Source organism: Dasypus novemcinctus, chromosome 26 (genome assembly GCF_030445035.2).
Source record: "Dasypus novemcinctus isolate mDasNov1 chromosome 26, mDasNov1.1.hap2, whole genome shotgun sequence".
Classification (NCBI taxonomy): domain Eukaryota; kingdom Metazoa; phylum Chordata; class Mammalia; order Cingulata; family Dasypodidae; genus Dasypus; species Dasypus novemcinctus.
The window spans coordinates 9,553,165-9,579,952 of record NC_080698.1 but is presented as its reverse complement, the minus strand read 5'-3'; the positions used below and the strand labels follow the sequence as shown (position 1 = coordinate 9,579,952).

The 26,788-nt window shown below is 45.9% G+C and overlaps 1 protein-coding gene across 3 annotated transcripts in view; it reads left to right on the top strand.

The window, feature by feature from the left end:
• The window catches only part of PFKFB4 (6-phosphofructo-2-kinase/fructose-2,6-biphosphatase 4), a 54,054-nt gene that overhangs the window by 7,652 nt on the left and 19,614 nt on the right, over positions 1 to 26,788 (top strand). For 2 of the 3 annotated variants that reach the window (XM_058288475.1, XM_058288472.1), the window contains 6 exons: positions 2,350 to 2,416; positions 5,025 to 5,099; positions 5,365 to 5,421; positions 5,963 to 6,084; positions 7,988 to 8,195; positions 8,532 to 8,678. In XM_058288475.1, coding sequence (XP_058144458.1) covers positions 2,350 to 2,416; positions 5,025 to 5,099; positions 5,365 to 5,421; positions 5,963 to 6,084; positions 7,988 to 8,195; positions 8,532 to 8,678 — 676 coding nt within the window. Of the gene's footprint in view, positions 1 to 2,349; positions 2,417 to 5,024; positions 5,100 to 5,364; positions 5,422 to 5,962; positions 6,085 to 7,667; positions 7,725 to 7,987; positions 8,196 to 8,531; positions 8,679 to 26,788 lie in introns of all 3 variants that reach the window. The other variant, XM_058288473.2, reaches the window with a different exon arrangement.

The following is a 26,788-nucleotide window of genomic DNA, read 5'->3' as shown; positions in this document are numbered from 1 at the left end:
GCAGAAATGGAAACTTGCATACGTGAACTCCCATCACACTTAAACTGGGAGCTGTCAGCAGAGGAACTGAGTACCAGCTCGTGATCTTCTTAGCAGGTGTCAGGTGGGGGTCAAGTTGGCCCTCACCAGGCCCCGGTGACAGCGGCTTGCTCTGGGCCCTGCTGTGGTGGGGTTGACCCAGCAGAGGTTGGCTCAGCTTTATTTAGTCTGGGTCAAGGTGTGGACCCCGTGCGGCCGGTTCCCTCTCTGGCCACCAGGGGGCAGGAGCGCCACATTAGGGGCAGTGGACCCTCAGGCTGTTTGTGTTGGGTCCAGGAGGCGGGGCCTGGCTGCTGCACCAAGACGAGGTGACTGATGTTTGGGCTTCTGTTGTGGGGTAGAGGGACCCCTGGGGATATTGAGCCTGCCAAAAGGGAAAGGACATTTGGGCTCTTACTGTGTGCTCCATTGCTACCCCCCTCTTCATTTTATAGATGAAGAAACTGAGGTTCAGAGAGGCTCGGTGGCTTGCACAAGATAGCAGTTTATGTCACAGAGCCCAGACTTGAAATCCAGGCCTGCTGGCCACTCAGACTATTTTGTCCATTCCAATATTACCCAATGTGTAGGCCAAAGGGCATGTTAAATGCAAATTCTAAGGGAGGGAGCAGATGTGGCCCAAGCAGTTGAGCACCCACCTTCTACATGGGAGGTTCCAGGTTTGGTTCCTGGTGCCTCCGAAAGAAAAACAAACAACGAGCAGACAATGAGCAAAAACAAAAAGCAAAACAAGCTAACACAAAAATGAGTAAACAATGAGCAAACAACGAGTAAAACATGAGCAAACAGACAAAGGAGCCAACTCCGGGGAGCCAACGTGGCTCACTGGTTGAGTGCCAACCCCCTGTATACGGGGCCCTACATTCAATCCCTGGTGCTCGTACCTTAAAAAAAAAAATTCTAAGGGAACCCCAAGCTGCAGGCACAACTAGACCAGCTTATTTTGAGCTTCCCTACAGCCTTTGTGGTGAGCAGTGGTGCCCCCCTTTTCAGATGCTGAGGCTGGGGTCAGAAAGTGATGGGATTGTGTGGGGTCAGTCAGGGTTGGAATTCAGTCCCAGGCCTTTCTGAATCCAGAGTGTTTGTGGGAAGAGTAAGGGAGCTGGTGCCCCAGGCCTGCCGGCCCTCTGCTCAGGCTGCCTCTGAAAAGGAGGAATAGTGGAACGAGATCAAATGGGGACATCCAGGCTTGGAGAGGTTGGGAAGCTGGTTCAAGGTTACCAGCTGGGACAGAGAGCCTGGCGGGTGAAGCCGGGGCAGGTTCGGGTGCTGCCCTTCTGGGGCACATCTCCAACTGCACCCAAAGTCTGGGTCTGGCTGCTGGAGCCCAGGGCCATTCCCCAAAAACCAGCCCTAAACTTTCCATACATAATTGGCAAAGTTAAAGGACCAGAATTTAAAAAAAATGGGAAACTCAGGAGCATCTCCCAGAGGCCCAGTTATTCACATGGTGCTAAGGCCCCTCGAGTCACATAATGTTGAGGTCTGCCCCTGACACAGTGGGAGGTCTAGAAAGGGCACGTACACCACCAGGCTTGCTCATCCTCGTGCATGCAGTTTTATAGCACACGTGGGTGTGCACACTGTATGATGCACACAGCAAACAGGGAGTATGTGCACCCACCGTAGGATGCACATAGCACACCTGAGGTTGTGCATGCATGCACACAGTATGATGCACATAGCGTCCCTGAGGGCGTATGTGCACACTGTATGAAGCACATAGCACACCCACAGGCATGCGTGCACACACTGTACGGTGCACATAGCATACCCGAGGACTTGCATGCACACACCTGTATGATACACGTGTGGGATGCCAGGAGCAGAGGCACAGTGCCCTCCTCCAGAAGGGATGGTTTTGGGGAATTCTCTCTTCCAAGAAAGAGAATTTAACCTTAAGTCTAATGTTGCGCTGGAAGCAAGCAATAGTGCCTTCCTCTCCCTTCCACCAGGCCCTAACACTCACATATACACAAGGAAATATCTGATTTTGAAAGCATTTATTTCTAAAATCAGGGAAAATGCTTGGCAGTCAGAAATTGGCAGCATGGATTTGTACACAGTGAGATGAGAAGTGAAAGTACAAAAAAAAAAAAAAATTCCCCACGACTAGAAACACAGAGCTTTCCACCCTACAGGAGCACAGTTAGCAAAATGCTGAAAGTTATCCTGAGGAAAGAGAAGTCTTGAAAAGGGAGAAGGGAGTCGGGAGCTGACCCCTCCTGCCTGGGGTAGAACGAGTCCCTGACCTGACTTCCCGCAGCCAGGGTCGGGTGCAGGGCTGACCTTGTGTTTTCTCTCCTGAAGGCAGTGTGCCCTGGCAGCCCTCTGTGACGTCCGGCGGTTCCTTAGTGAGGAGGGGGGACATGTGGCGGTGAGTGTGACACCCTGGTGACATCTGACCCATGGGCACCCACACACATCTGCCCCTTTGCTCGTCACGCAGCTGCAGGTTAAGGCAGGATGCGTGTGTCCCCAGATGTCCCTGGGGGCCAGCCCTTGGAGAAGGTCCACATCAGTTACGCACGAGGAAGCCAGAGGCTGGGGCTGGGCCAGGAATTCCTGCCTGGGCTTGCGGTTGCATTTGACCCTGCTGGATGTCCCTCTGAGCTCTCACACTGTGGCCACGTCAGGAGGCAGGGTATTAGCAAATATGATTTCTTCTGGCATGGGGCGAATCCTGCCCAGCCTCTGCTGACTGTTCAGAAACCGATGGAATCCTGGGTGTCTTCGTTTCTTGCAGTGGCTGTACTACTGAGTACTAAAACCTGGGCACTTAGAACAACAGCATGTGTTGTCTCACGGTCCTAGAGGCCGGAAGTCCACAATCGAGGTGTCACCAGGGCCCTGCTTCCCCTGACATCTGCAGGGAAGTCTGCTCCAGGCCTCTCTCCTGGCTCCTGGCTGTGGCTCCTGGGTGTTCTTTGGGTTGTGGCAGAGCTCATTCTCTGCCTCCGTCGTCACACGGCCATCTTCTCTCCCTTGTCTGTGTTTGTCTCTTCTCTTCTTAGAGAGGACCCAGTCAGATTGGACTAAGAAGCCTCTCTGCTCCAGTTTCACCTCACTTTAAACTTGTCTAATTCCATCTGTAAAGAACCTGTTTGTACATCAGGTCACGTCTCTGGTACTGGGGATAAGGACTTTAGCATATCTTTTGGGGACACGCAATTCAAGTTATAATGCTGGGTAAGGGAACTCCACCTGGGACAAGGCTGGGACAGGGGTGCCTGTGGAGAGGGCCTACCCCAATCCTATGCAGTCAAACACAGGACTTTCCCCTTTTCCTCCTAGAGTTGTTCTTCCTGGAACTCTTTCCCCCTGCTGCAGTCTGTATTGGTTGCCTTCTCGGTCTGTGTTGTTGACAACACCTTGGAAACTCCCTTCTCCCTCCTGGGTTGAATGCTCTGCTCCTAGGTCACAATTCTTCCTCTCCCTTGGTTTACTGACTTGTTTTGGTGGAGCACATCCTCCAGTAGCTTTCTGAGAAAAGATGATGGAAGATAAATTGCAGTAGACCTTGCATGTCTGGAAGTGTCTTTTTTTATCCTTGCGTTTGATGGTTGGGCATAGAATTCTAGATTCGAAGTACTTGTCCCTTGGAATTTCCATGACATTGCTCTGCAATTTTCTGGCATCTCACGTCATTTAGATTTGCCAGTCTTCCTTTAAGTGTTATCTTTTTGGGATGGGGGTGCTTCTTGTGCCCCTTCCTCTGGGTAGGCTTTTAGGATCTCCATGGTGATGTGCCTTGTGCTGGGGTTTTCTCTTCTCCACCAGGCTAGGTCCTGGGTGGGCCCTCTCCATCAGGAAACTCTTTTCTCCAGGTCATGTATTCTTTCTTTGACAATTGCATCCCCATTTTCTGCGAATTGACCTCTCCATTTCCAGTTTCTGAATTTATTTTTCTAAAACTCCTGTTGCCTGCATGCTAGGCTTGATCCCTAATTTTATCTTTTTTCCCTTTTTTTGTATCTCTATCTTTTTTGTTAGATTTCCTCAGCATTATCTTGCAAGTATTCCACTGAAATTAAAAAAAAAATTCTGTGATCACGTTTTTAATTTCCAAGAGTTAATTTCTTGTTCTCTGAGTGTTTTTCTCTGAGCTCCGTTCTTGTTTTGTGGTTACTTTCATGTCTCTCTATGGCTATTAATTGTGTTTTGCCTTTTCTTCCATTCCATGCCTCACCTCCGTTTTCCCCAGTTCCTCTCTGCTGCTTGGTTTAGTGTATCGTCTCCGTTTTTCACATGAGCCCCGGCTGAATGTCCTTTCTTAAAAGTGACACTCCCGAGGCTGCTTCACACGGAGCCCCAGGGCAGTCAGAGCCTGGCTGGGTGGCCCAGGGAGGGGCCTGGGGCGCCAACTGCTCTTGGTGGACGACCAGCCCGTCCTCCCATCTCACCCGCACCCTTGTCCCTTGTCCCTTTGTTCGGCGCCACCAGGCCCGTTCCTGAGTTGCCCGTGCGAGCGGGTCTGCTCCGCTTGGCTCTCCCCCCACAGGCCCCTGCCCTTCGGCTCCCTCCACATCCAAGTCCAGCGTCACGAGCCTGAAGGTGGGCGCGGCGTAGCTGCCACCTCCCGTCGGCTGGCCGGCCTCTCCTCTCCGCTTTCTCTCTCCCTCTCTTGCTCTTTGGCCGGGGTCTCCGGATGAGTGGACATCTGTGTGGGTTTAGCTCCCCGGGTTTAAGCGCTTGAACCCGAAGTCCCGCTGGCCGAACACTCGCGTGTCTACGGTGCAGAGCAGTGCTGAGCGCAGGCCTCCGTCCAGCAGCGCTGCCTGCCCCCGCCGGGGAGCCCCCCGCTCCCCGTTTCCCCGGGGCGGCCTCCCCCTTCTTAATTTTAAGCCTGGCCCTGCAGCTGTGAAGGTGGCCTCCTAGGAGGGTGGCCCGGGCAGCAGCTGGTCCGGTCCCCAGAGGTGCCACCCTCCGGGTGGCCTCCTCGCCCCGGGGGGCCAGGGGCTGAGTTCACCCCGGCTTGGTCCTAGGTTTTCGATGCCACCAATACCACCCGCGAACGGAGAGAGACCATCTTTACTTTTGGAGAACAGAATGGCTACAAGGTGAGCCTAGTTCCCCGCCTCTGCCCGGCCGTGGCTCGTCCCGTGGGGCCCGCGGGGGCCCCGTCCCCGGCCTCCTGCCGCAGCCCCGCGTGGGATTCGCGGTGAGGAGGGGCTGCTCCGTTCTCATGCCCATGGTGTCCTCTCAGGGGTGCCCTGTGGGAGAGGCCAGGGTGGGCGGGTGGCCCGGGGAGCGCCCCGAGCCCTCAGCGCCTGTGGCCCCCTCCCTCCGCCCTGCCCCTGCTGCCCTGCCACCGTCCTGCCGCAGACCTTCTTTGTCGAGTCCATCTGCGTGGATCCCGAGGTCATCACCGCCAACATCGTGGTGAGTGGGGGTGTCTGGCCCTGCCGAGGGCGGGGGTCAAGCCAGGGTTGGCGTGTGACGGCGACGTCCCGCCCCAGGTCTGGTCTGGTGCCTGGTCCGGCCTTTATTTGGCCTCTTGGCCGAGGGGAGAGGGGTGGGAGGCAGTGGAAACTCAGCTGCTGGGTGGCCCGGGCATGTGGCGGGTGGGCAGCGTCCTCGCTTTCTCCTCTCCCCCTCCCTGTCACCCCCTGGGGGAGGAGCTTCAGCCCAGGGTGGGTGCACAGCCCCTCCCCCCCCAGTTCAGGCCTCTCGTCTCTCCAGCCTCACCTCTCCCCATACACAAAGACGAGGGGCTCCCATCTCGGGGGTCCCAGAGGTCCCCTCCCAGCACGAGCACGAGGACTCGGACCCGGAGCACCGGCCCCCCGGGGTGGGCTCCAGCCTCAGGCCCCCGGCCCAGCCTCCCGCTCGGGCGCCACCCGCCTCCCGGCGCCCTCCCTGGCCTTGGGCCCGGCGTGGCCTCCAGCCCTGACGTGTCCTGCCCTGTGTCTGGCAATGGCAGCAAGTGAAACTGGGCAGCCCCGACTACGTTGACCGCGACAGCGACGAGGCCACGGAGGACTTCATGAGGCGCATCGAGTGCTACCAGAGCTCGTACGAGTCGCTGGATGAGGACCTGGACAGGTGAGGGGAGGGCACCCTGCCCTGCAGGGGGGTGGGCGGGTGGCGGGCACCCCCCGGCCAGGCTCCGCCCTCTGTGGGCCCCTGGACTCGGTGGGGCCAGAGCCCCTGAGCACCTGCCTTGATGCGGCAGCGGAGAGGCCCCCTCGCAGGGCCGGAGGAGTTTGGCCTTTTCTGCTGCTTCTCTCGGGGCAGAGATGGTGAGCCAGCAGTGCCTGCAGGGCTTCTCTTGTCTCACCTGGAGCTCCGTGGGGCAGGATTTTCTACGAGTCCATCATAAAATCAAGCCTAATTTCTACACAGAGGATCTTCCTGCAAGGCATTTGCGAGCAGGACACGCTCTTCTTAAATGCACAATCTGCATTTTGGGGAGGGGTGCCCAGACTTTGCCTACAAACAGCTGGTGGCGGCCAGTGCCCGTTAGCGCCGTCTGCCTCCTTCTGGAATGGAAGGCCGAGCAGGGGTGGGCCCTGGGGTCGTTTTGGCTCGTGAGGGGCATTCAGCTGAGACCAGCGGTGGTGTTAGACTTCCTCTGCAAAGGCTTGAGGTCTGGCAGGCCACGTGGCCTCGATGGCAACTGCTCACCTCTGCCGTGGGTGCAAAGGGAACACCCACAACGGGTGACTGAATGGGCATGGCCGTGTTCCAGTAAAAGTTTTTTTTTTACAATAACAAGCCTTAGGCGGAATTTGACTTTCTGGCTGTAGTTTGCCAGCTCCTGCCTTATGGCGGGAGTGGGGCAGTGGTTAAATAAATGACAGTGGGGCCCTTGGGTAAAATATCTCACAGTAATTTTGAATCACATTTACAGAGAGATACCTATGTGTTATATAGCATTAAGTGAAAAGGCCGGGCTGTAAAATGGGGCTTGGGTCATTCGTAAGTACACGAGTGTGATGCACCCTAAGTACACGAGTGTGATGCACCCTGACCAAGGAAGCAAGCAGCTGTTGGGGGGATGGTCTCTGGGGGTGATTCTAGAAGGGACCCTGGCCTGGTCTCCCTCCGGCTGGCCGCTGGAGCCAGCACAGGCCCAGCCGGGGCTGCCTGGGTCCCCCTGTGGCTTTTGGAGTTTGCTCTGGTCCTCCCAGCACAGCATTTCTCTTCTTGCCTGCGATGTGACAGCATTCAGAGGGGATTATCTGGAGGGGCCCGTTTTGATTAGTGGCATCAGAATAACAGCCTCACCCAGAGGTCCTGGTGTCCTGACCGTGGGAGCTAAGAAGAGACTATCAGAGGACTCCCAGGCTGAACTTGGCCCGAGAGAGCCCCTCTCCTTCTCCTGCCCCACCAAGGCCCAGGAGGGCAAGTGCGCTCCAGCTGCAGTGCCGCGCACGTCCCAAGAGGGCAGCGGCTGACTTGGTTTACCAGCTGCTGCCACCAGCGCCATCCTTCTGTGCTTCTTGTCTCGTCCACCTGCTGCCTGACGGGGGACGTGGTGGCTGCCTGGCACGCTCGCATGACCTGGACTGGGCTCTGGGGACGGGGTTACTGGGGGTCAGCTGTCCAGGAAGGGAGGGGGGTAGAGCACTTGCCAGCCCTTCCCAGCAGTCCTGGAGAAAGTTGTGTCTCTGTTCAACTTGCAGACAGGGTGCTGAGAGCCGAGAGGTAGGCGCCGAGGGGCCCAGGACACCCAAGCAGCGGTAAAAGTGCTGGTTTGGTGGCACTGACTGCCCCGCCTTGGATGTCACCTTTTGCAAGCATGCCGAGTGCCCGAGCACCTCTCCCGGAGTTTGCCTGTGGTCACGCGTGTTGCATTGTGCCCACCTCACCCCCCGCCACCAGCTGACCGTCCTGCGTTGTGATCTCAAGCCTGAAGGCCAGAGACGCAGGGTTTCTCTGGCTGCCCAGATGTGCCCGCCCGGTCCCTGGTCACACAGCCCCCATCCCCCTTCTCTCTGCAAAGGGACCTGTCCTACATCAAGATCATGGATGTGGGACAGAGCTACGTGGTGAACCGGGTGGCCGACCACATCCAGAGCCGCATCGTGTATTACCTCATGAACATCCATGTCACGCCCCGCTCCATCTACCTCTGCCGGCACGGCGAGAGCGAGCTCAACCTCAAGGGCCGGATCGGCGGGGACACGGGACTGTCCCCCCGGGGCAGGCAGGTCAGCGCGCGCGGGGGCCAGGGGCTGCGTGCTGGGGCTCAGCCGGCCGGGGTGGACGACTGTCGTTTCAGTTTAGACGTTCCCGTCACCAGGGAGGTGGTCGCCAAACGGCAAAGCAGATGCCCGCCGTGCCGGCCCCCTCTCCGCCCCGCAGCGCGGCTGGTGGCCGGGCCCCCCAGGGAGGCCGTGCGGCGGGGCCGGGGCCTGAGCTGCGCCAGGGGTCTGGGAGGACGCGGGGCGGCGCTCCGGGGGGCACTGTCATTGGAAGGTCGGGCCTGCGGGGCCCTTGGGGGTCCCCCAGCCCCAGGGCTCTGGACTTGCCGGGTTGTGTTTCAGTTTGCCAAGAGTCTGGCCCAGTTCATCAGCGACCAGAACATCAAGGAGCTGAAGGTCTGGACGAGCCAGATGAAGAGGACGATCCAGACGGCCGAGGCGCTGGGCGTGCCCTACGAGCAGTGGAAGGTCCTCAACGAGATCGACGCGGTGCGTGTCGCCGGGCCTGAGGTCCTGGCCGGGAAGCGGGCGGCCCTGGCGGCAGGGAAGGGTCCGGTGACTCCGTGTGTCTAGCCGCGGGCTGGGGTCCTGGGGGTGAGGTGCTCACACGCGGGCGGGAGCCGCGCCCGCTCCGTCTCCCGCTTACTCAGGAGGTGCTCGGGGAAAGGGGGGTGAGTGGAAGGAAGAGGCTCCGGGAGACGGTCAAGAGAAAATGCCCACGAGGCCGGCTGGTTTCCGAGGAGGGTTTGGGGCTTGGGCCTCCCCAAAGAGAGGGTGCTTGCGACCCTAGGACGGGCCGGGGAAGGAGAAGTGGGGCCCACACAAGCCCTGGGGCGCCCTGGCATTTAGTGGAGGAGGCTGTAGTGTCCAGTGAGGGAGCAGGGAAACCAGGCGAGGGCTCGTGAAGGCGAGTCAGAGAGGAGGAGGCGGTGGTCAGTGGGCGCGATACCTCAGGACCAGGCCCCAGCGACACTGTCCTGTGCTGACAGTCACTGGGGCCCTTGGCACGAGCCTGGGGGTGCCGACACCCAAGTGTGGCAGGGGTGAAGGGCGCTCGGTCGAGGGCGATTTGGCCATAAAGAGGAGCTGGGAGTGAGGGTGCAGGAGCCAGCACAGCCACCGAGGGGCCCTGCAAGTGGCAGGTGCCCGGATGCCCGAGTGTCAGGAGGGGGCTGGGGTGCAGGTGGGCCCGGGGAGCTTGCCTGGTGTCGTGGGGGTTTTCCCTCCAGGGTGAGAATGAAGAGGAAGCAGGCTCCAGGGGGAGGTAGCTGAGGGAGAGCGTGGCCGACTGGAGACCAGGAGTCCGCTGGGCCGCCGTTGTCTGTGTCTCAAGGTGGCCCTGCAGCCCCAGCCGATGGCCTGCAGCCATGGAAAAGGCTGCCGTGGCTTTGACTACGTGGACGTGATGGGAACAGTGGGACAGAGGAGGTGGCAGTTGGGTAGTGAAGCCACGTGCCGTGGAGTCCATCTGCCCACGACATCCAGGCAAGGGGCTGAGGGGGCGCCCCTGCATGGGGACGGCCGGGCCGAAGGAGCTGGCGGTGCGGCCGTTAGCCAGGGATGCGGCTCCAGGGGCCCCGGGGGAGCTGGCTCAGCTGAGGACGACTTTCTCCCTGTCTGATTATTGCTTTCCACAGAAAAGCCATGACCAAATGCTTTTATTCACTCTAGCGGGTTTTCAGTTGATTCTCTTGGGTTTCCTTGATGAGCTCTCATATCCTCTGAAATAAGGATAATCCGGTTTTTGCCAATCCAGTGTACGTTCGGTGTCTTTCTGTTTTGTGTTAGTGCATTGGCCGGAACAAGTGAGGGGCAGACTGGGGTCCTTGTTTGTCCTTGATTTTCATGGGCCTTGATTTCCACTGTTGGGGTAGTGATCGTACTGAGCCAACCCATTCCAGTTTTGTTTTTTAAAATTTATTCTAAATTATATAAAAAAGTAAAGAGAATGTTATCATAAGTCCTCATAGACCCGCCTCCCCCATCCGCACTGTTTTTTTTTTTAAGAAATCAATTTTATTGACACATATTAATAAACATACAGTTCACCAAAGTGAACAGTCAGTGGTATTTGGTATAATCACACAGCTGTGCATTCATGACTTCAATTGTTAGAGCATTTTCATTATATAATAATAATAAACAACTAACACAAACCAACAAGAAAATTGCTCACCTCTCAGTCTCTCTCTGCTTCCTTCACTGTACATAGCTGCTGTTTCTGGCTATTCTATCCAAAGTGCATAATCAATGACTTTTAGTATAATCACAATTTCGTATATTCACCATCTCAAAAATTTTAGAACAATTTCATTACTTCTAAAAGAAAGATTCCATACCCCTTAGCATTCCTTCCTCAGACCTACATAACCACTAATCTCCTTTCATCTTTGTAAATTGATTTGTATTTACATTTTATACAAATGGAATCATACAATATGTGTACTGACACTTAGTACAAGGTTTTTTTTGTCTGATAGGAACATTTGTATGATTAATTTACATTTGTTCAGCTTCAAAGAAAAACAGTCTTATATATGCAGTTCTACCTATTTTCATATTTCACACAATGTATTTAGTTCATAAAAGGGCAATCATATAGTATTTGTCCTTTTGTGTCTGGCTTGCTTCACTCAACATAATGTCCTCCAGATTTATCCATGTTGTCATGTTTCACAACTTCATTTCTTCTTTTTTTTTTAAAGATTTATTTTTTGCTGATTTCTCCCCTGCCCCCAGTTGTCTGCTCTTTGTGGCCCCGGAGGCCCTGGGTTTGAACTGTGGACTTCCTATGTGGTAGGTGGATGTCCTCTCCATTGGGCCAAGTCCACTTCCCTTTTTTTTTTTTAGATTTATTTATTTCTTTTATTTCTTTCTCTACCCTTTCCTCCCTGCCCCAAGGTGTCTGTTCTCTGTGTCTATTCACTGTGTGTTCTTCTGTGTCCACTTCTAATCTTGTCAGCGGCACCCAGAATCTGTGTCTCTTTTTGTTGAGTCATCTTGTTGCGTCAGCTCTCCATGTGCGGTGCCACTCCTGGGTAGGCTGCACTTTCTTTCGTGCTGGGCAGCTCTCCTTACAGGGCGCATTCCTTGCACGTGGGGCTCCCCTACGCGGGGGACACCCCGGTGTGGCCTGGTACTCCTTGTGCGCATCAGCACTGCACGTGGGCCAGCTCCACACAGGTCAAGGAGGCCTGGGGTTTGAACCGTGGATCTCCCATGTGGTAGGTGGATGCTCTATCTGTTGAGCCAACTTCGCTTCCCTTCATTTCTTCTTAACACTGCATAATATTCCATTGTGTGTATATACCACAATTTGTTTATCCATTCATCAGTTGATGGACACCTGGATTGTTTCCAGCTTTTGGCAATTGTGAATAATGCTGCTATGAACATCGGTGTGCAGATGTCTATTTGTGTCACTGCTCTCAGTTCTTCAGGGTGTATACCTAGCGATGGTATTGCTGGGTCCCATGGCAAGTCTATATTCAGCTTCCTTAGGAAGTGCCAAACAGTCCTCCACACCACTGTGTTTTTAAAGCAAACCAAAAGCATAATATTATTTCATTTGAGTATGTATCTCTAAAAGTAAGTTAAAGACTTGTTTTCATTTTCATAACTATAATGTCATTATGAAACCTTAAGATAAAAAAATAGTCATTAAATATCTATGTACAAATTCCTCTGATTGCCTCACATGTTTTCTTTATAATTGGTTTGTTTGAATTGGCATAAACAAGCTCCACACATTGCATTTGTGTTTAAGTCACTCTCATATTCTTAGAATAGATCTAAATTGGTGGTTGTAAGTTATTCTTGTATTTAATTTTTTTTTTGCATTTATTAATAAGTGATATTTGTAGTTTTTGGTTCTGCATTTTTCAGGTTCAGATACCTGAATTATACTGATGTTCTAAAATGAATTTGGTGAATTTTCAGTCTCTTCTGAGCCTTTGTAATTTGATCTTCTTTTGCAAAATTTCCTAGCTGGGAGCTTTAGGGTAATTCTTTGATGATAACTAAAATTTATTCTTTGATCTTCCTTCCTTCCTCTCTCCCTCCCTTCAACATATCCTGAGTCATTTAAAATGAATGAAATGTTTGCCTCCAACATTCTATTATGAAAAGCTTCAAGCATGCAGCAGAATTGAAGGACTTTTATAGCAACACGATATACCAACTGTACTAGTTTTCTCTCGCTGCATAACAAGTTATCACCTACTGGCAGCTTCACACAACCCACGTTCATCATCGCACAGTTTCTGTGGGTCAGTGGCCGGTTGGATTCTCTGCTCAGTCTCGCCAGGCTGCAGTCACAGTGCAGGTGGGCTCTGCAGCCTCAGGCGAGGCCTGGGGCCTCCCCCAAACGCACCTGGTAGAGCTCATCTCAGGTTGTAGGCCTGAGGTCCCTGATTTCTCCCTCGCCATCAGCCAGGGAGTGCTCTCAGCTCCTAGAGGCCACCCGCAGTTCCTTGTTGCGTGGCGTTCTTGCCAGGAGGCGGCTAATTCTTCAAAGCCAGAAAGGGAGAGAGTGTCTCTCTAGTCTGCTAAGGCGGAACCACTTAACATAATGTTACCATGGCACTGACATCCTGTCACCTTTGCTGTAATCTGTTAGAAGCAAGTTGCCAATTCTGCACACTCAGGAGAGAGAATTACACAAGAGCTGGACTCGTTGGATCCCCCGAGGGTGTGCCTGCACCCCACAGGAACACCTCACTCTACTTGCTTGCTCACTTTCTAGCCATCCTCTGTCCCTGGCTGAACTTGATCATTAATTTCACCCAAAATTTATTTGTTCATCAAGGTGTTAAAAGGTATTAGTATATTACTGCAGGTTATACACTCATATAGCTATAGGTCACTGTTGGTTGTTATTGCCCCTTTCTCCATCCTTTGATTTTGTGTTTTTCCCCTCCTCTCTTTCATTTAGATTTGCAGAGATTGGTCACACATTCAATTCTTCCCCCAAAGAAACAAATCTCATATGGTATCAACCCTATGGTTTTTCTCTTTTTTAATTAATTTATTTTTACTTTTGTTCATATTATTTTCCTTCGTTTTTTTACTTCTAGAGTTTAGTGACTAATAAAAAGTCTTAAGTTATTTTCTGGCTGGTTTTGTTGGGTTGAGAATGTGACCTGTAAATTCAGCCTCTTAAAATTGATAGATTTTTTTTGTGGCCTCAAATATGGCATATTTTCATAACAATCACATAGCCCCTTGAAAGGAACGTCTGTTGTCTGTTGGTTGGATACAGCATTCCACATATGTCCAATACCTAATTATATGAAATATCATCATAGGTTTTTTTTTGAGATGTGATAGTGAAGTATCCTAACTTTTAGAGTCTTAGGTTGAAGTATTACTGGATGAAATGGAATGCCGTCTTGAAATTTGCTTCAAAGTAATCCAGTGGGTTGGGAAGAGGGGAAACAGGTGTGAGTTTAGGGGAACTAAGATCAGCTGTGGGTCTTTAGTGTTTATGGCTGAGAGAAGCATGTAGCTTCATTATACTCTTGTCTCTACTTTTATATATGGCTTAAATTGATGTAAGAAAAAGTTTGTGTGTATATCATTAATTTCAACTTCTTTAATTATATCCTTCAAATGTTCTGTTCCTTATTTGGTCTACTTGAGCATCATAAATTAATAGTTATAGGTTAGATACTTTCTGTAATTGTGGTTTTGTTTGATGTTTCTTGCATTTTGCTTCACATGTTTTATTGTATTTTTGCTTGACATATTTTTATGTTTTGTCATGAAGTAAAGTTCATGGCTTATGAGTCTGTGGGACATAGAGGAAAACAGATGGCTCCTCAAATTACGTTAATAAATGAGAGTTTATAAAGGGATTGTTTACAAAGATAAGCATAGGATGTAGGGAAACCACAAGGGGCGGTGCACTGAACTGAGTTTGAACTATCAGGAGCCATTACTCTCCTTGGGCAGAGGAGAGAGGGGGGTGGTTTTGGGAACCTGGGTGGGCTGGGAGGAACAGTGAGGAGAGGGCCACCTGGCAGGGTGGGACATCAGATGAGGACCTGGCCTGCTGAAGGCAACCTCTCAACAAGGGAGCCCGGGAATAAACCCCTCAGCCTCATCTTCCTCACTTCCGTACCTCCTGCAGCGTTCCTCATGACCCAACCAGGAACGGCCATGGAGCTTTGTGGGAAATGGGGAGATGGATCTGGAAGGGCAAATGAGATCAGTCAGCACAGCCTTCATTTCGTTCCCTTGTCCTCTGGGTTGCACTGCTTATAACACAAAGTCTTTTGTTATTCTCATCTTTGTTCTTTACATACTCTGTCTTCTTTTTCTTTGGATGCTTTTAATGTTTTCTCTTTATCACTGGTTTTCAGAAATTTGATTATGATGTGCCTTTTTTTTTTTTAATGTTTTTCCTGCTTGGGGTTTGTTGAGATTCCTTCGTTTCTGGGTTCTAAATATTTGAAAATTTTTTAGCTATCATTATTTTCAAATATTTTTTCTCTCATTCTCCCTACCATTCTGGACTCCAGTGACATATATGTTAGACTGCTTTGTATTGTCCACAGGTCACTAAGCCTCTGTTAAAACTTTTTCCAGATTATTTTTCTTTCTTCCTGAGATAGTTTCTATCAGTTTGGATAGTTTCTATTATGCTATGGCTTTAGGTTCACTTAGCTTTACTTCTGCATTCTTATTAAAGCCATCCAGTGAACTTTTCATTTCAGATATTATATTTTTAAGCTCTAGGAGGTCAAAATTTTTTTTTACTAGAGAAGTAGTGGGTTTACATTAAAAATGATGCATTAAATACAGGATTTCCCTAGTGGCTAATGATGCTGAACATTAACACCTTGCACTGGTGTGCTATGTTTGTTCCATTGCTGAAAGTACATTTTTATAATTGTACTATTAACAATGGTGCACGGTTAATGGTTATAATAGTCCATGGTTCACTGTGCAGTTCCATGTATTAAAAAAAAATTATGCTAGTAACATATATATGATTTAAAATGTCCCCTTTGAACAATATTCAAATATATAATTCATTGTTGTTAATTATGTTCACAATGTTGTGAACCACCACCATTACCATCACCATCATCCCTTACCAAAAATTTCCATCATTCCGAATAGAAACTCTGTATTTTAAGCCTTAACTCCATACTTCTTATCCTCTCACTCCCTGGTAACCTATATTCTAGATTCTGACTCTTTGAGTTTGCTTATTCTAATTATTTCATATCAATGAGATCATACAATATTTGTCTTTTTGCATCTGGCTTATTTCACTCAACATGATGTCTTCAAAATTCATCCCATGTAACATGTTACATGTATCAGAACTTCATTTTTTTTTTTTACAGCTGAATAATATCCCATTGTATCTATATACCACATTTTGTTTATCCATTCATTGATTGATGGACATTTGGATTGCTTCCATCTTTGACAATTATGAATAATGCTGCTATGAACATTGGTGTGCAAGTATCTGTTTGAATTCCTGCTTTCAATTCTTTTGGGTATATACCAGGTCATATGGTAATTCTATATTAAGTGCCTTCTGTACACCATCCATCTAAATGTACTGATTTCATAATTTTTGTAAATAAAAATATAAATGTATTTACAGTAAAATTTTTTAAAAAGTTAGGTAAGTTAGATGATTAAAATATTATCTACAATCAATTTGGGGGAAAAACCAAGCTAGAGGATTACATATAAGACACTTAAAATTTCATTAGGTTTAAAAAGTCAGTACTAGAAGAAGTTAGTTATATGATTCATTTCTTAGCTATAGTTTTTGAAAATCCCCAAAGCAGAACTTTTGACTAATTTATATAAAAAACTTCATTTTCCCTTTGCTGGAGGTAAAAGTATGAAAAACTCTTAAACTCTCCCTAGAACCATCTAAGGAATAAAGCTTAGTGCTACAAATATCATTGTAAAACTAGCTATGGATATAAACTGTTATATAATTTGTGCTATTTATCTTCCAAAACAGTGGAGATGCCTAATTTATCCATCAAGTACAGAAATGGAATCGGCATTTTTGGAATCAGTTTCAAAATCACCATAAAATCTCTAGAAAACCTAATTCTAGAATGTTGTGGCTTCCACATGTGAAGACTTTTGTTTTTCTGTACTATAAAAATATCCCATTTTAATTCTCTCTATATGTTTTAGAAATTGCTTCTACTGCCTAAGTAAAAGATTGGGGCTACAGAGTTTGGCCAGCCAGGTTCAAGAGACTAACGAAGAAAAAGAACCACATATGAAAAGTTTAGCAATAGCTTTCATATAAATTTGATGAGTGGCTTTCCCATTTCTGCGAAGAAGGTTGTTGGAATTTTGATTGGGATTATGTTGAATCTGTAAATTGCTTTGGGTAGGGTTGGTGTCTTAATGATATTTAGTCTTCCAATCCATGAATATGGATTGTCCTTCCATTTACTTAGGTCTTCTTTGATTTCTTTTAGCAATGTTTTGTAATTTTCTGTGTACAAGTCCTTTACATCCTTGGTTAGATTTTTTTCCCTAGATATTTGATTCTTTTAGTTGCTATTGTGAATGGAGCTTTTATTCTTTTTTCTTCTTATTATTCTTCATTTTCTTTTAAATGTTACATTCAAAAAATATGAGGTCCCCATATACCACCCCCCCACACATCAACAACCTCTTCCATCATCATGGCATATTCACTGCACCTGGTGAATACATTTTGGAGCACTCCTGCACCACATGGACAGTGGTCTACATTGTAGTCCACACTCTCCCCCAGTCCATCCAGTGGGCCATGGCAGGACACACAATGGTCAGCATCTGTCCCTGCAGCACCACCCAGGACAACTCTGAATCCTGAAAATGCCCCCATATCACATCTCTTCTTCCCTCTCCCTACCATCAGCAGCTACTGTGGCCACTTTCTCCACATCAATGTGACAATTTCTTCCCTTACTAATCACAATAGTTCCCCAGCAGAACACCAGTAAGTCCACTCTAATCCATACTCTATTCCTCCATCCTGTGGACCCTGGGATGGTTATGTCCAGTCCTCCTCTACATCAAGAGGCGGCTTAGATTCTACATGGATTATTCTTGAATTCTTCTTCTAATGTCATTACCGGCATATAGAAACAATTCTGTTTTTTTGGGTGTTGATGTTGTACCCTGTCACTTTACTAAATTCATTTATTAGCTTAGGAGCTTTGTTGTGATTTTTCAGAATTTTCTGTAGTAGAATCATGTCATCTGCAAATAGAGAAAGTTTTAATTCTTCATTTCTAATTCAGATGCTTTTTTTTTCTTTTTCTTTCCTAGTTGCTCTGGCTAGAATTCTTGTACAATGTTGAATAACAATAGTGAGAGTGGACATTCTTGTCTTGTTCCTGATCTTACAGGGAAAGCTTTCAGACTTTCACCATTAAGTATCATGTTAGCTTTGTGTTTTTCATATGCCCTTTATCCAGGTGAGGAAGATTCCTTCTATTTCTAGTCTAAGTGTTTTTATTAGGAAAGGATGCTGGATTTTGTCAAATGCCTTTGAGATGATCATGTGGCTTTTCTCCCTCATTCTGTTAATGTGGCATATTACATTATTGATTTTCTTATGTTGAACTACCCTTGCACACCTGGAATAAATCCCACTTGATCATGTGTATTATGGTGTATTATTCTTTTAATGTGCTGTTGGATTCGGTTTTCTAGTATTTTGTTGAGAAGCTTTGTGTCTATGTTCATAAGAGGCGTTGGTCAGTAATTTTCTTTACCTGTGGTATCTTTATCTGGATTCCATATAAGGATGATATTGGCCTCTCAGAATGAATTAGTCTGTTCCCTCCTCTTCAATTTTTTTTTGGTAGAGTTTGCATAGGATTGGTGTTGTTTCTTCTTGGAATGTTTGGTAAAATTCCCCTATGAAGCTGTTTGGTCATACGCTTTTCTTTTTTTGGGAAGGTTTTGATTACTGATTCAATCGCTACTAGTTATTGATTTGTTGGGATCTTCTATTTCTTCTTGAGTGAATGTAGGTAGTTTGTGTTTTTCTAGGAATTTGTCCATTTGATTTAGGTTACCTAGTTTGTTGGTATACAGTTGTTCATAGTATTTTCTTACAGTCCTTTATATTTTACTGGGGTCAGTAGTAATGTCTCCATTTCATTTCTAATTTTAGTTATTTGTGTCCTCTTTTTTTTTCCTTTGTCAGTCTAGTTAAAGGTTTGTTAATTTTATTAATCTTTTTAAAGAACCAATTTTTGGTTTTGTCAATTCTCTTGATTGTTTTTTTATTTTTTTAAATTTCCACTCTAATCTTTGTTGTTTCCTTCCTTCCACTTGTTTGGGTTTAGTTTGCTCTTCTTTTTCCAGTTCTTCCAGAACTAGATTGAGGACTTTCTTCTTTTTTTAGTGTAAGGTATAGAGCTATAAATTTCCCTCTCAGCACTGCCTTTGTTGCATCCCATAAGTTTTGGTATGTTGAATTTTCATTTCCATTCACTTCAAGGTATTTCCTGATTTCCTCTGTGATTTCCTTTTTAATCCATTTGTTGTGTAAGAGTAGGCCGTTTAATTTCCACATATTTGTGAATTTTCCATTTCCCCCTCTGTAATTGAATTCTAGCTTCATTCCATTGTGGATGGGGAAGATACCTTGTATGATTTCAATATTTAGGAATTTATTGAGCTTTATTTTGTGTCCTAAGATGGTTCATCCTGGAAAATGAGTCACATGCACTCAAGAATAATGTGTATTCTGTTGCTGTTGGGTAAAGTGTTCTATAAATGTCTTTTAGGTCTTGCTGACTTAAAGTATAGTTCAACTCTTCTATTTCTTTATTGATATTCTGTTTAGTTGTTCTGTTATTGAAAGTTCTACATTAATGTAGAACCACCTATTTCTCCCTTTAAATCTGTTTCGTATATATTGGGGTTCTGATTGAGGTGCATATATAATTGTTATGTCTTGTTGAATTGACTCCTTTATCAGTGCATAATGACTGTCTTTGTTCCTCTTAACAATTTTTGACGTAATGTCTATTTTATCTGATATTAGTATTGCTACCCCAACTCTCTTTTGGCTGCTATTTGCATGGTATATTTTTGTTCTGTCTTTTCACTTTCAAACTACTTATGTCTTTGAATTTAAAGTGAATCTTCTTAGCATATAGTAGGTTCTTTTTTTTAATACAGTTCATCCAAAGTATATAATCAGTGGTATTTGGTATAATCACATGGTTGTGCATTCTATGCTTGAATCATTATTACAGCATTTTTATTATTTTGATAGTAATAAGAAAATTCTTCACCTCTTTCATTTTTAAAAAATTCATTTTGCCAATCTCTGTTTTTTTGGTTTTTTTTTAGGAGGTACTGGGGATTGAACTGGGGACCTTGTATATGGGAGGCAGATACTTAACCACTGAGCTGCACCCACTCCCCAATGAGAGTTGTTTTTTTTGTTTGTTTGTTTTGATTGGTTTATTTGTTTGTTTTTAGGAGGTACCAGGAATCAAACCCAGGACCTTGTGCATGGGAAGCAGCAGCCACTTGAGCTACATCCGCTCCCCCTTCCATTTACTTAAAAAAAAAAGAGATTTATTTATTTATTTATTTCTCTCCCCTGCCCCCTGCCCACCGCCCACCCCGGTTGTCTGTTCTCTGTGTCTGTTTGCTGCATCGTCTTTGTCTGCTTCTGTTTTTGTCAGCAGCACGGGAATCTGTGTTTCTTTTTGTTGCATCATCTTGTTGTGTCAGCTCTCTGTGTGTGTGGCACCATTCCTGGGCAGGCTACACTTTCTTTTGCGCTGGGCGGCTATCCTTACGGGGCGCACTCCTTGCACGTGGGGCTCCCCTACGCGGGGGACACCCCTGCGTGGCACGGCACTCCTTGTGCACATCAGCACTGCGCATGGACCAGCTCCACACGGGTCAAGGAGGCCGGGGTTTGAACCGTGGGCCTCCCATATGGTAGGCAGACGCCCTAACCACTGGGCCAAGTCCGCTTTCCCTCAATTGTTTCTTACACTGGTTTTGTTTCATTGTCTCGATCTGCTTTTGCCTGGAAGGCAAATTCTGGGAGGAGGTCACACTGGAGAGGAGTTTCCCAAGTCAGTCTTTCCCAGCTGGACAACAAGGCCAGAGAGGCAGGCTGGCTCTAAACTGCCCTGAGGCGTGGTAGAGGGAGGGGCCAGGAAGTCATCAGGAACTTCTACGCCTCTCCAGCGCTGCCCTTTCTTGACGTGGCAGCTGTCCAGCAAATGCAGCCCTTCAACTGACCTTTGTAGCTCCAAGGAAGGAAAACATCTTAAAGTATCCTCTACCACCTTTGTCTGGGGTGGGTTGGAATAATGGCCACCCTCAGAACTAGGCTCCCAGAAATCGGAAGGAGCTAATCAAAAGATGTATACAGCAATAGGACCAGGCCTCCCCCAGATCCTGAGGAATTAGGGTTGTTTTTTTAAGATTTGTTTTATGTATTTATTTCTCCCCCTCATTGTTTGTGCTTAGCTGTCTGCCATCTGGGTCTGTTTGTTGCATGCTCTCTGTGTCTGCTTGTCTTTTTTTTTTTTTAGGAGTCACCAGGAACTGAACCTGGGACATCCCATATGGGAGGGAGGTGCACAATTGCCTGACCACCTCTGCCCCCAGGTTTTTGTCTCTCTCATTATGTTTCCTCGTTGTGTTTCCTTATTGTGTTATCTAATTGTATCATCTTGTTGCATCAGCTTGCTACACCAACCTATTGCATCAGCTTGCTGTTTTGCTCATCTTCTTTAGGAGGCCCTGGGAACCAAACCCAGGATGTCTCGTATGGTAGGCAGGTGCCCAACTGCTTGAGCCACATTCACTTTCCAAGAATTAGATTTTTTAAAAAATTTATTTCTCTCCCCTTCTCCCTCCCCCCTCCCCATTGTCTGCTCTCTGTGTCCATTTGCTGTGTGTTCTTCTGTGTCCACTTGCATTCTTGTCAGCGGCGCCAGGAATCTGTGTCTCTTTTTGTTGCATCATCTGGCTGCGTCTGCTCTCCATGTGTGTGGTGCCACTCCTGGGTGGGCTGCGCTTTTTTTGTGCGGGGCAGCTCTCCTCATGGGGCACACTCCTTGCGCGTGGAACTCCCCTACATGGGGGACACCCCCGTGTGGCATGGCACTCTTTGCGCACATCAGCACTGTGCATGGACCAGCTTACCACATGGGTCAGGGGGCCCTGGACCTCCCGTATAGTAGGCAGATGCTCTATCAGTTGAGCCAAATCCGCTTCCCATAATTAGATTTTTATGTCCCTCTTTGGCACCAACAAGTTACACCAGGGGCCAGACCCCACTACTGCCTACAAGAGTCGGGGATGGGGACCATAACTGCTGCACAAAGAGCATTTCACTGGTATTTGCCAGCCTCTTGCTCCTACTCTTCCCTGGGTGCTTCATAGTGTTCTGCTGGACTCCAGAGTTTCAAAATAGTTGATTCATACAGCTTCTGCCTATTTAATAGTTGTTCTGGTGTAGGGACTGATTTCTGGAGCTTCCTACTCCTCCATCTTCCCAAGGTTGTCTTGGAGTTCAATTTGGTCCTTTTTTTTACTTTTATTTTTATTTTTTAAAAATACCTTCCATTTCTTTCCTTATTATATTCTTTTCTGCAGTCTGGGAAATGCCTTCAGGCAGTAAGCTGCTATACTTATTTGTTTCTTTTCTCTCCAGGATCATAATCCTGCTCTTCCTGTTCTCTAGTGTCTAAAAGCAGTTGTTGCATACATTTTTTCCTTTCTTTAAATTTTAGTTATTTATGTCAGGGTGGGGAAGTACAAATCTGGTACTAGTTAATCCATCACTGCTCAGTCTTCCTGTTTCAATATGACATGCTTTTCCATGATTAATACTTTTGCTAGCAGAACACTCTGAGTTCTGGGCTTCTAGGTTCTTGGCTATGTCGCAAAAAAGAATTTAAGGACACGCCATTGGGTAGGCAAGGGAGTGAAGAGTTTATTAAGAAGCAAGAAAAATAAAATAAAATAAAATGATTGAAGTAAAAAAAAAAAAAAGAAGAAGAAAACTAGAAATGAGATAAGTACACAATCCAAGACATGGGCCGTGGCCCTGTTACAGGCTAAGGCACACGGGGGCCGGTTAGACCTTTTAAAGCCTTTCCTCCTCCCCTTTCCTAATGTTGGGGAGGGGCCCCTGCTGTTTGCTGTTCTGATTGGTTGTCCCACTTGTTAGCTCTTAGGAGCCAATGGGGAGGCCAAGGCTTCCCCTTGACCTTGGAAAGAGTTCCAATTGGGACCTCATGGCCAGGGTCTAGGCGGCGTCTTTCTGGCTTTTTTCTTAGTAGAGGGGATTTCTGGGCGGGGTCTCATGACCCTGTTCTCTGCTGGCCAAATTCTCTGCCGGGTCCCGGCTGTGACAGGACGTCTTCCCGCGTCTTCCCACGTCTTCCCACATTCCCTATACTAACCTGCCACACTTGGTCTCATTCAAATACTACCATCTCTACTTTTATTTACTATAAAAGTATATAGACTTTTGATATAATGCTCTATATTTTTTTCTGTGATATCTCCTCCCTTTTATTTTTAACCTTTTTATGTCATTTTTTAAAAATTGTAAACAGTGTATCTTTGGGTTTGTTTTTCAGTCTAATCTGAGAGCTTTCGTCATTCTGGGATCTATATCCATTTACATTTATTATTATAATTGTTGCATTTGGTCTTATTTCCAATACTTCGCAGTTTTCTCTTTACTCATATTTTTCCATGTGATTTTTTATTTCAGTAATCATTACCTTAAAGTTTTTCTAAGACATTTTAAAGTAGGATGAGCATAAATAAAGTAATTAAATATACTTATCAAAATTAGTGACAGGAAAAGAGTTCTTGACTGTTGAGAAAGATGAGGGTGTGTTATTTTGTTTGTTTCATTTCCTCTTTTATTCATAAATGTAGTTGGGCAGAGCAAAGCATCATGGTTTTATTTTTTCTCTTCAGAACTGATGATCTGTTTCGAAGAGTAAGAAATTGTTGTAAGCCATTTTGTAGCACATGTAATTCAGTTTGTAGGTTTTGATCAGATGGTGCTGGTGGGTAGTAGGAGACCTGGCAATCGATTGCTCTCGCCCACAGACCTACCTGGGGCAGATTACAGAGCTCGGTGTCTTCCTTCCAAGTAAGTGGTTGTGGTTTTAGTATTTGGTACTGCAGAGAAGCCTGTGGCTCTTGCAGTTTTTGTTCCTTTGAAGTTAATTTCATTATTTTCTAAATACTTGTGGGTTTCCTTATCTTTCAAGTTTTGAACTATTATAATTTCTGTGATCTATTAGTCATTTCTTCATGTTTATCTTTGTTCTTTTATTCTGTTCTGGTAAACAGCCTTGGGCTAATCTTCTATTTCTACTTTTTTATTTCTTCTTAGACCAATCCACAACTGACTATTATATTTCCTTTTTGCTTGCTTGTTTTTAATAAACAGCTTTGAGATATGTCACATGCCATTGAAATTATGCAATCCAGTGGTTTTTAGTATATTCACAGAGTTGTAACCATCATCACAGTCAATTTTAGAACATTTCATTTTCCCACAAGAAACTGTAACCATTAGCTGTCATTTCTCATTTCTTCCCAACACACTCTACCACTAGCCCTAGGCAACCACTAATCTCCTTCTTGTTTCTATCCATTTGAATCATAGAATACGTGGTCATAGTGACTGGCTTCTTTCACTTAGCATGTTTTTAGGGTTCATCCATGTTATAGCGTATATCAGCACTTCATTTCTTTTTCTTGCTGAAAAATATTCTATTATATGGACAGGTCACATTTATCTATCCACCAGTGGGCGTTTAGATTGCTTCCACTTTCGACTTATTCATAATGCAGCTATGAACTTTCGTGTACAAGTTTTTGTGTGGACAAATGTTTTTTCATATCTGTTGGGATCTATCTACTTGGAAGTAGAATGTACAGGGTCGTATGATAACTCTCTGTTTAACCTTTTGAAGAACTTTCAGACTGTTTTCCAAAGTTGCTGTACCATTTTAGATTCCTGCTAGCAGTGTACGAGGGTTCTAATTTCTCCACAAATCCCTTCTCAATACATGGTTTGCAAATATTTTCTCCCACTCTGTTGATTGTTTTTTCACTTTCTTTTGTAAAAGCAAATAAATTTTATTGATGCATCTTAATAAAGCATACAGGTTGTCCAAAGTGTACAATCAGTGGTATTTGATATAATCACACAGTTGTGCATTCATCACTTCAATCATTACTGGAGCATTTCCATTATTTCAATAATAATAATAAAGAAAAAAAGAGACAAAACCAAAAATTCTTCTCTGTCTCTTTATGCTTTCCCTGCTATACATAGCTGCTATTTCTGGCTATTCTTGCACATTTATTTATTAAGCAGTTTTATTGAGATTTATTCACCTACTATATGATCTACCCAAAGTGTATAATCAATGACTATTAGTATAATCACAGTGTTGTATATGCGTCACCACAAAAAATTTTAGAAACATTTCATTACTCTAAAAAGAAAAACACACCCTTAGCAGTTCTTCCCCATCCTACATAACCACTAATCTAATTTCATTTTTATAGATTGATTTGTATTTACATTTTATATAAATAGAATTATACAATATGTAGTATTTTGTGTCTGGTTTCTTTCACTTAGCATATTTTTTTTGTCTGATATAAACATTTTGTAGTATAACGATATTGTTCAAAGAAAGATGGTCTTTATATATATTCAGTTTTACCCATATTCATATTTCACATGTGGTTTTACTATGCTCTACAGTCCCATGTTACATTAAAGCTTTCCTTCTGGTAATATGACTTAGACTTTCCCTTTAAACCATGGTCATACTCCCATAATAGCACTTCTAGTTACAGACATTATGTTGTGCTTTCATCTTTTCTATTCATTTCCAAAGATTAACACACATCCTTTTTACCAGTTTTTGCACAGGTTAACCCTCAGCTTTCTATTCTCTAACCTCATTCTATTTTCTGGTGACCCATATTCAAGTTAGTAAATCCGTGGGATTATACAATATATTTAGTTCATAGTAGCACAGTCATACAGTATTTGTCCTTTTGTGTCTGGCTTGCTTCACTCAACATAATGTCTTCCAGGTTCATCCATGTTGTCATATGCTTTACAACTTCATTTCTTCTTATACTTGTATAATATTCCATTGTGTGTATACACCACAGTTTTTTATCCATTCATCTGTTGATGGACACCTGGGTTGTTTCCATCTTTTGGCACGCTGCTGTGAACACGGTCTATTGATGTCTGTTTGTGTCACTGCTCTCAGTTCTTCTGGGTATTGCTGAGTCACGTGGCATATCTATATTAAATTCTTTAGGAACTGCCAAACAGTCCTCCACAGTGGCTGTACCAGTCTACAGCCCCACCAATACTGAATCAGCGTTCCTATCTCTCCACATCCTCTCCAATACTTGTAGTTCTCTGTCTTTTTAATAGTGGCCATCCTAATAGGTGTGAAATAATATCTCGTTGTAGCTTTGATTTGTATTTCCCTAATCGCTATGAAGTTGAACATTTTTTCATGTGTTTTTTCGCCATTTGTATTTCTTCTTTGGACAAATGTCTTTTCAAGACTTTTGCCCATTTTTAAATCAGGTTTGTCTTTTTATTGTTGAGTTTTAGCATCTCTTTATATATCATGGATATTAAATCCTTATTGGAGATGTGATTTCCAGATATTTTCCATTGAGTCAGCTGCCTTTTTAGCCTTTCGACAAAGTCCTTTGAGGTGCAAAAGTGTTCAATTTTGAGGAGTCCCATTTATCTATTTTTTCTTTTGTTGTGCATCCAACAAACCACCGAGGTCTGAGAAACCACCACCTATCACCAGGTTTTAAAGATGTTTCCTTACATTTTCTTCTGGTAGGTCTGTGGTCCTGGCTTTTAAATGATACATTTTGAGTTGATTTTTTTTTTTTTAGAGATTTATTTTATCTATTTCTCTCCCCTTCCTCCCTGTTGTCTGCTCTCTATGTTCATTCGCTGTGTGTTCTTCTGCATCCACTTGCATTCTTGGCAGCACCAGGAAACTGCGTCTTTTTTTGTTGTCGTTGCGTCATCTTGCTGAGTCAGCTTCCCGCGTTTGCGGCGTCACTCCTAGGCGGGCTGCGCTTATTTCATGTAGGGCGGCCCTTCTTGCGGGGCACACACCTTGTGCATGGAGCACCCGTATGCGGGGACACCCCTGTGTGGCATGGTACTCCTTGCGCAGCAGCACTGAGCATGGGCCAGCTCACCACACAGGTCAGGAGGCCCTGGGTATCTAACCCTGGACCCTCCAAATGGTAGATGGACGCTCTATAAGTTGAGCCACATCCGCTTCCCTGATTCTTGTATAGAGAGTGAGATAAGGTTCCTCTTTCATTCTTTTCATTATGGATATCTAGTTCTCCAGCACCATTTGTTGAAGAGACTGTTTTGTCCTGTTAACAGGTCTTCAGTAGGTTTGTTGAAAATCAGTTGGCTGTAGAGGTGAGGGTTTATTTCTGAACTCTTAATTTGATTCCACTGATTGATGTCTGTCTTTATGCCAATACCATTCTGTTTTGATAACAGT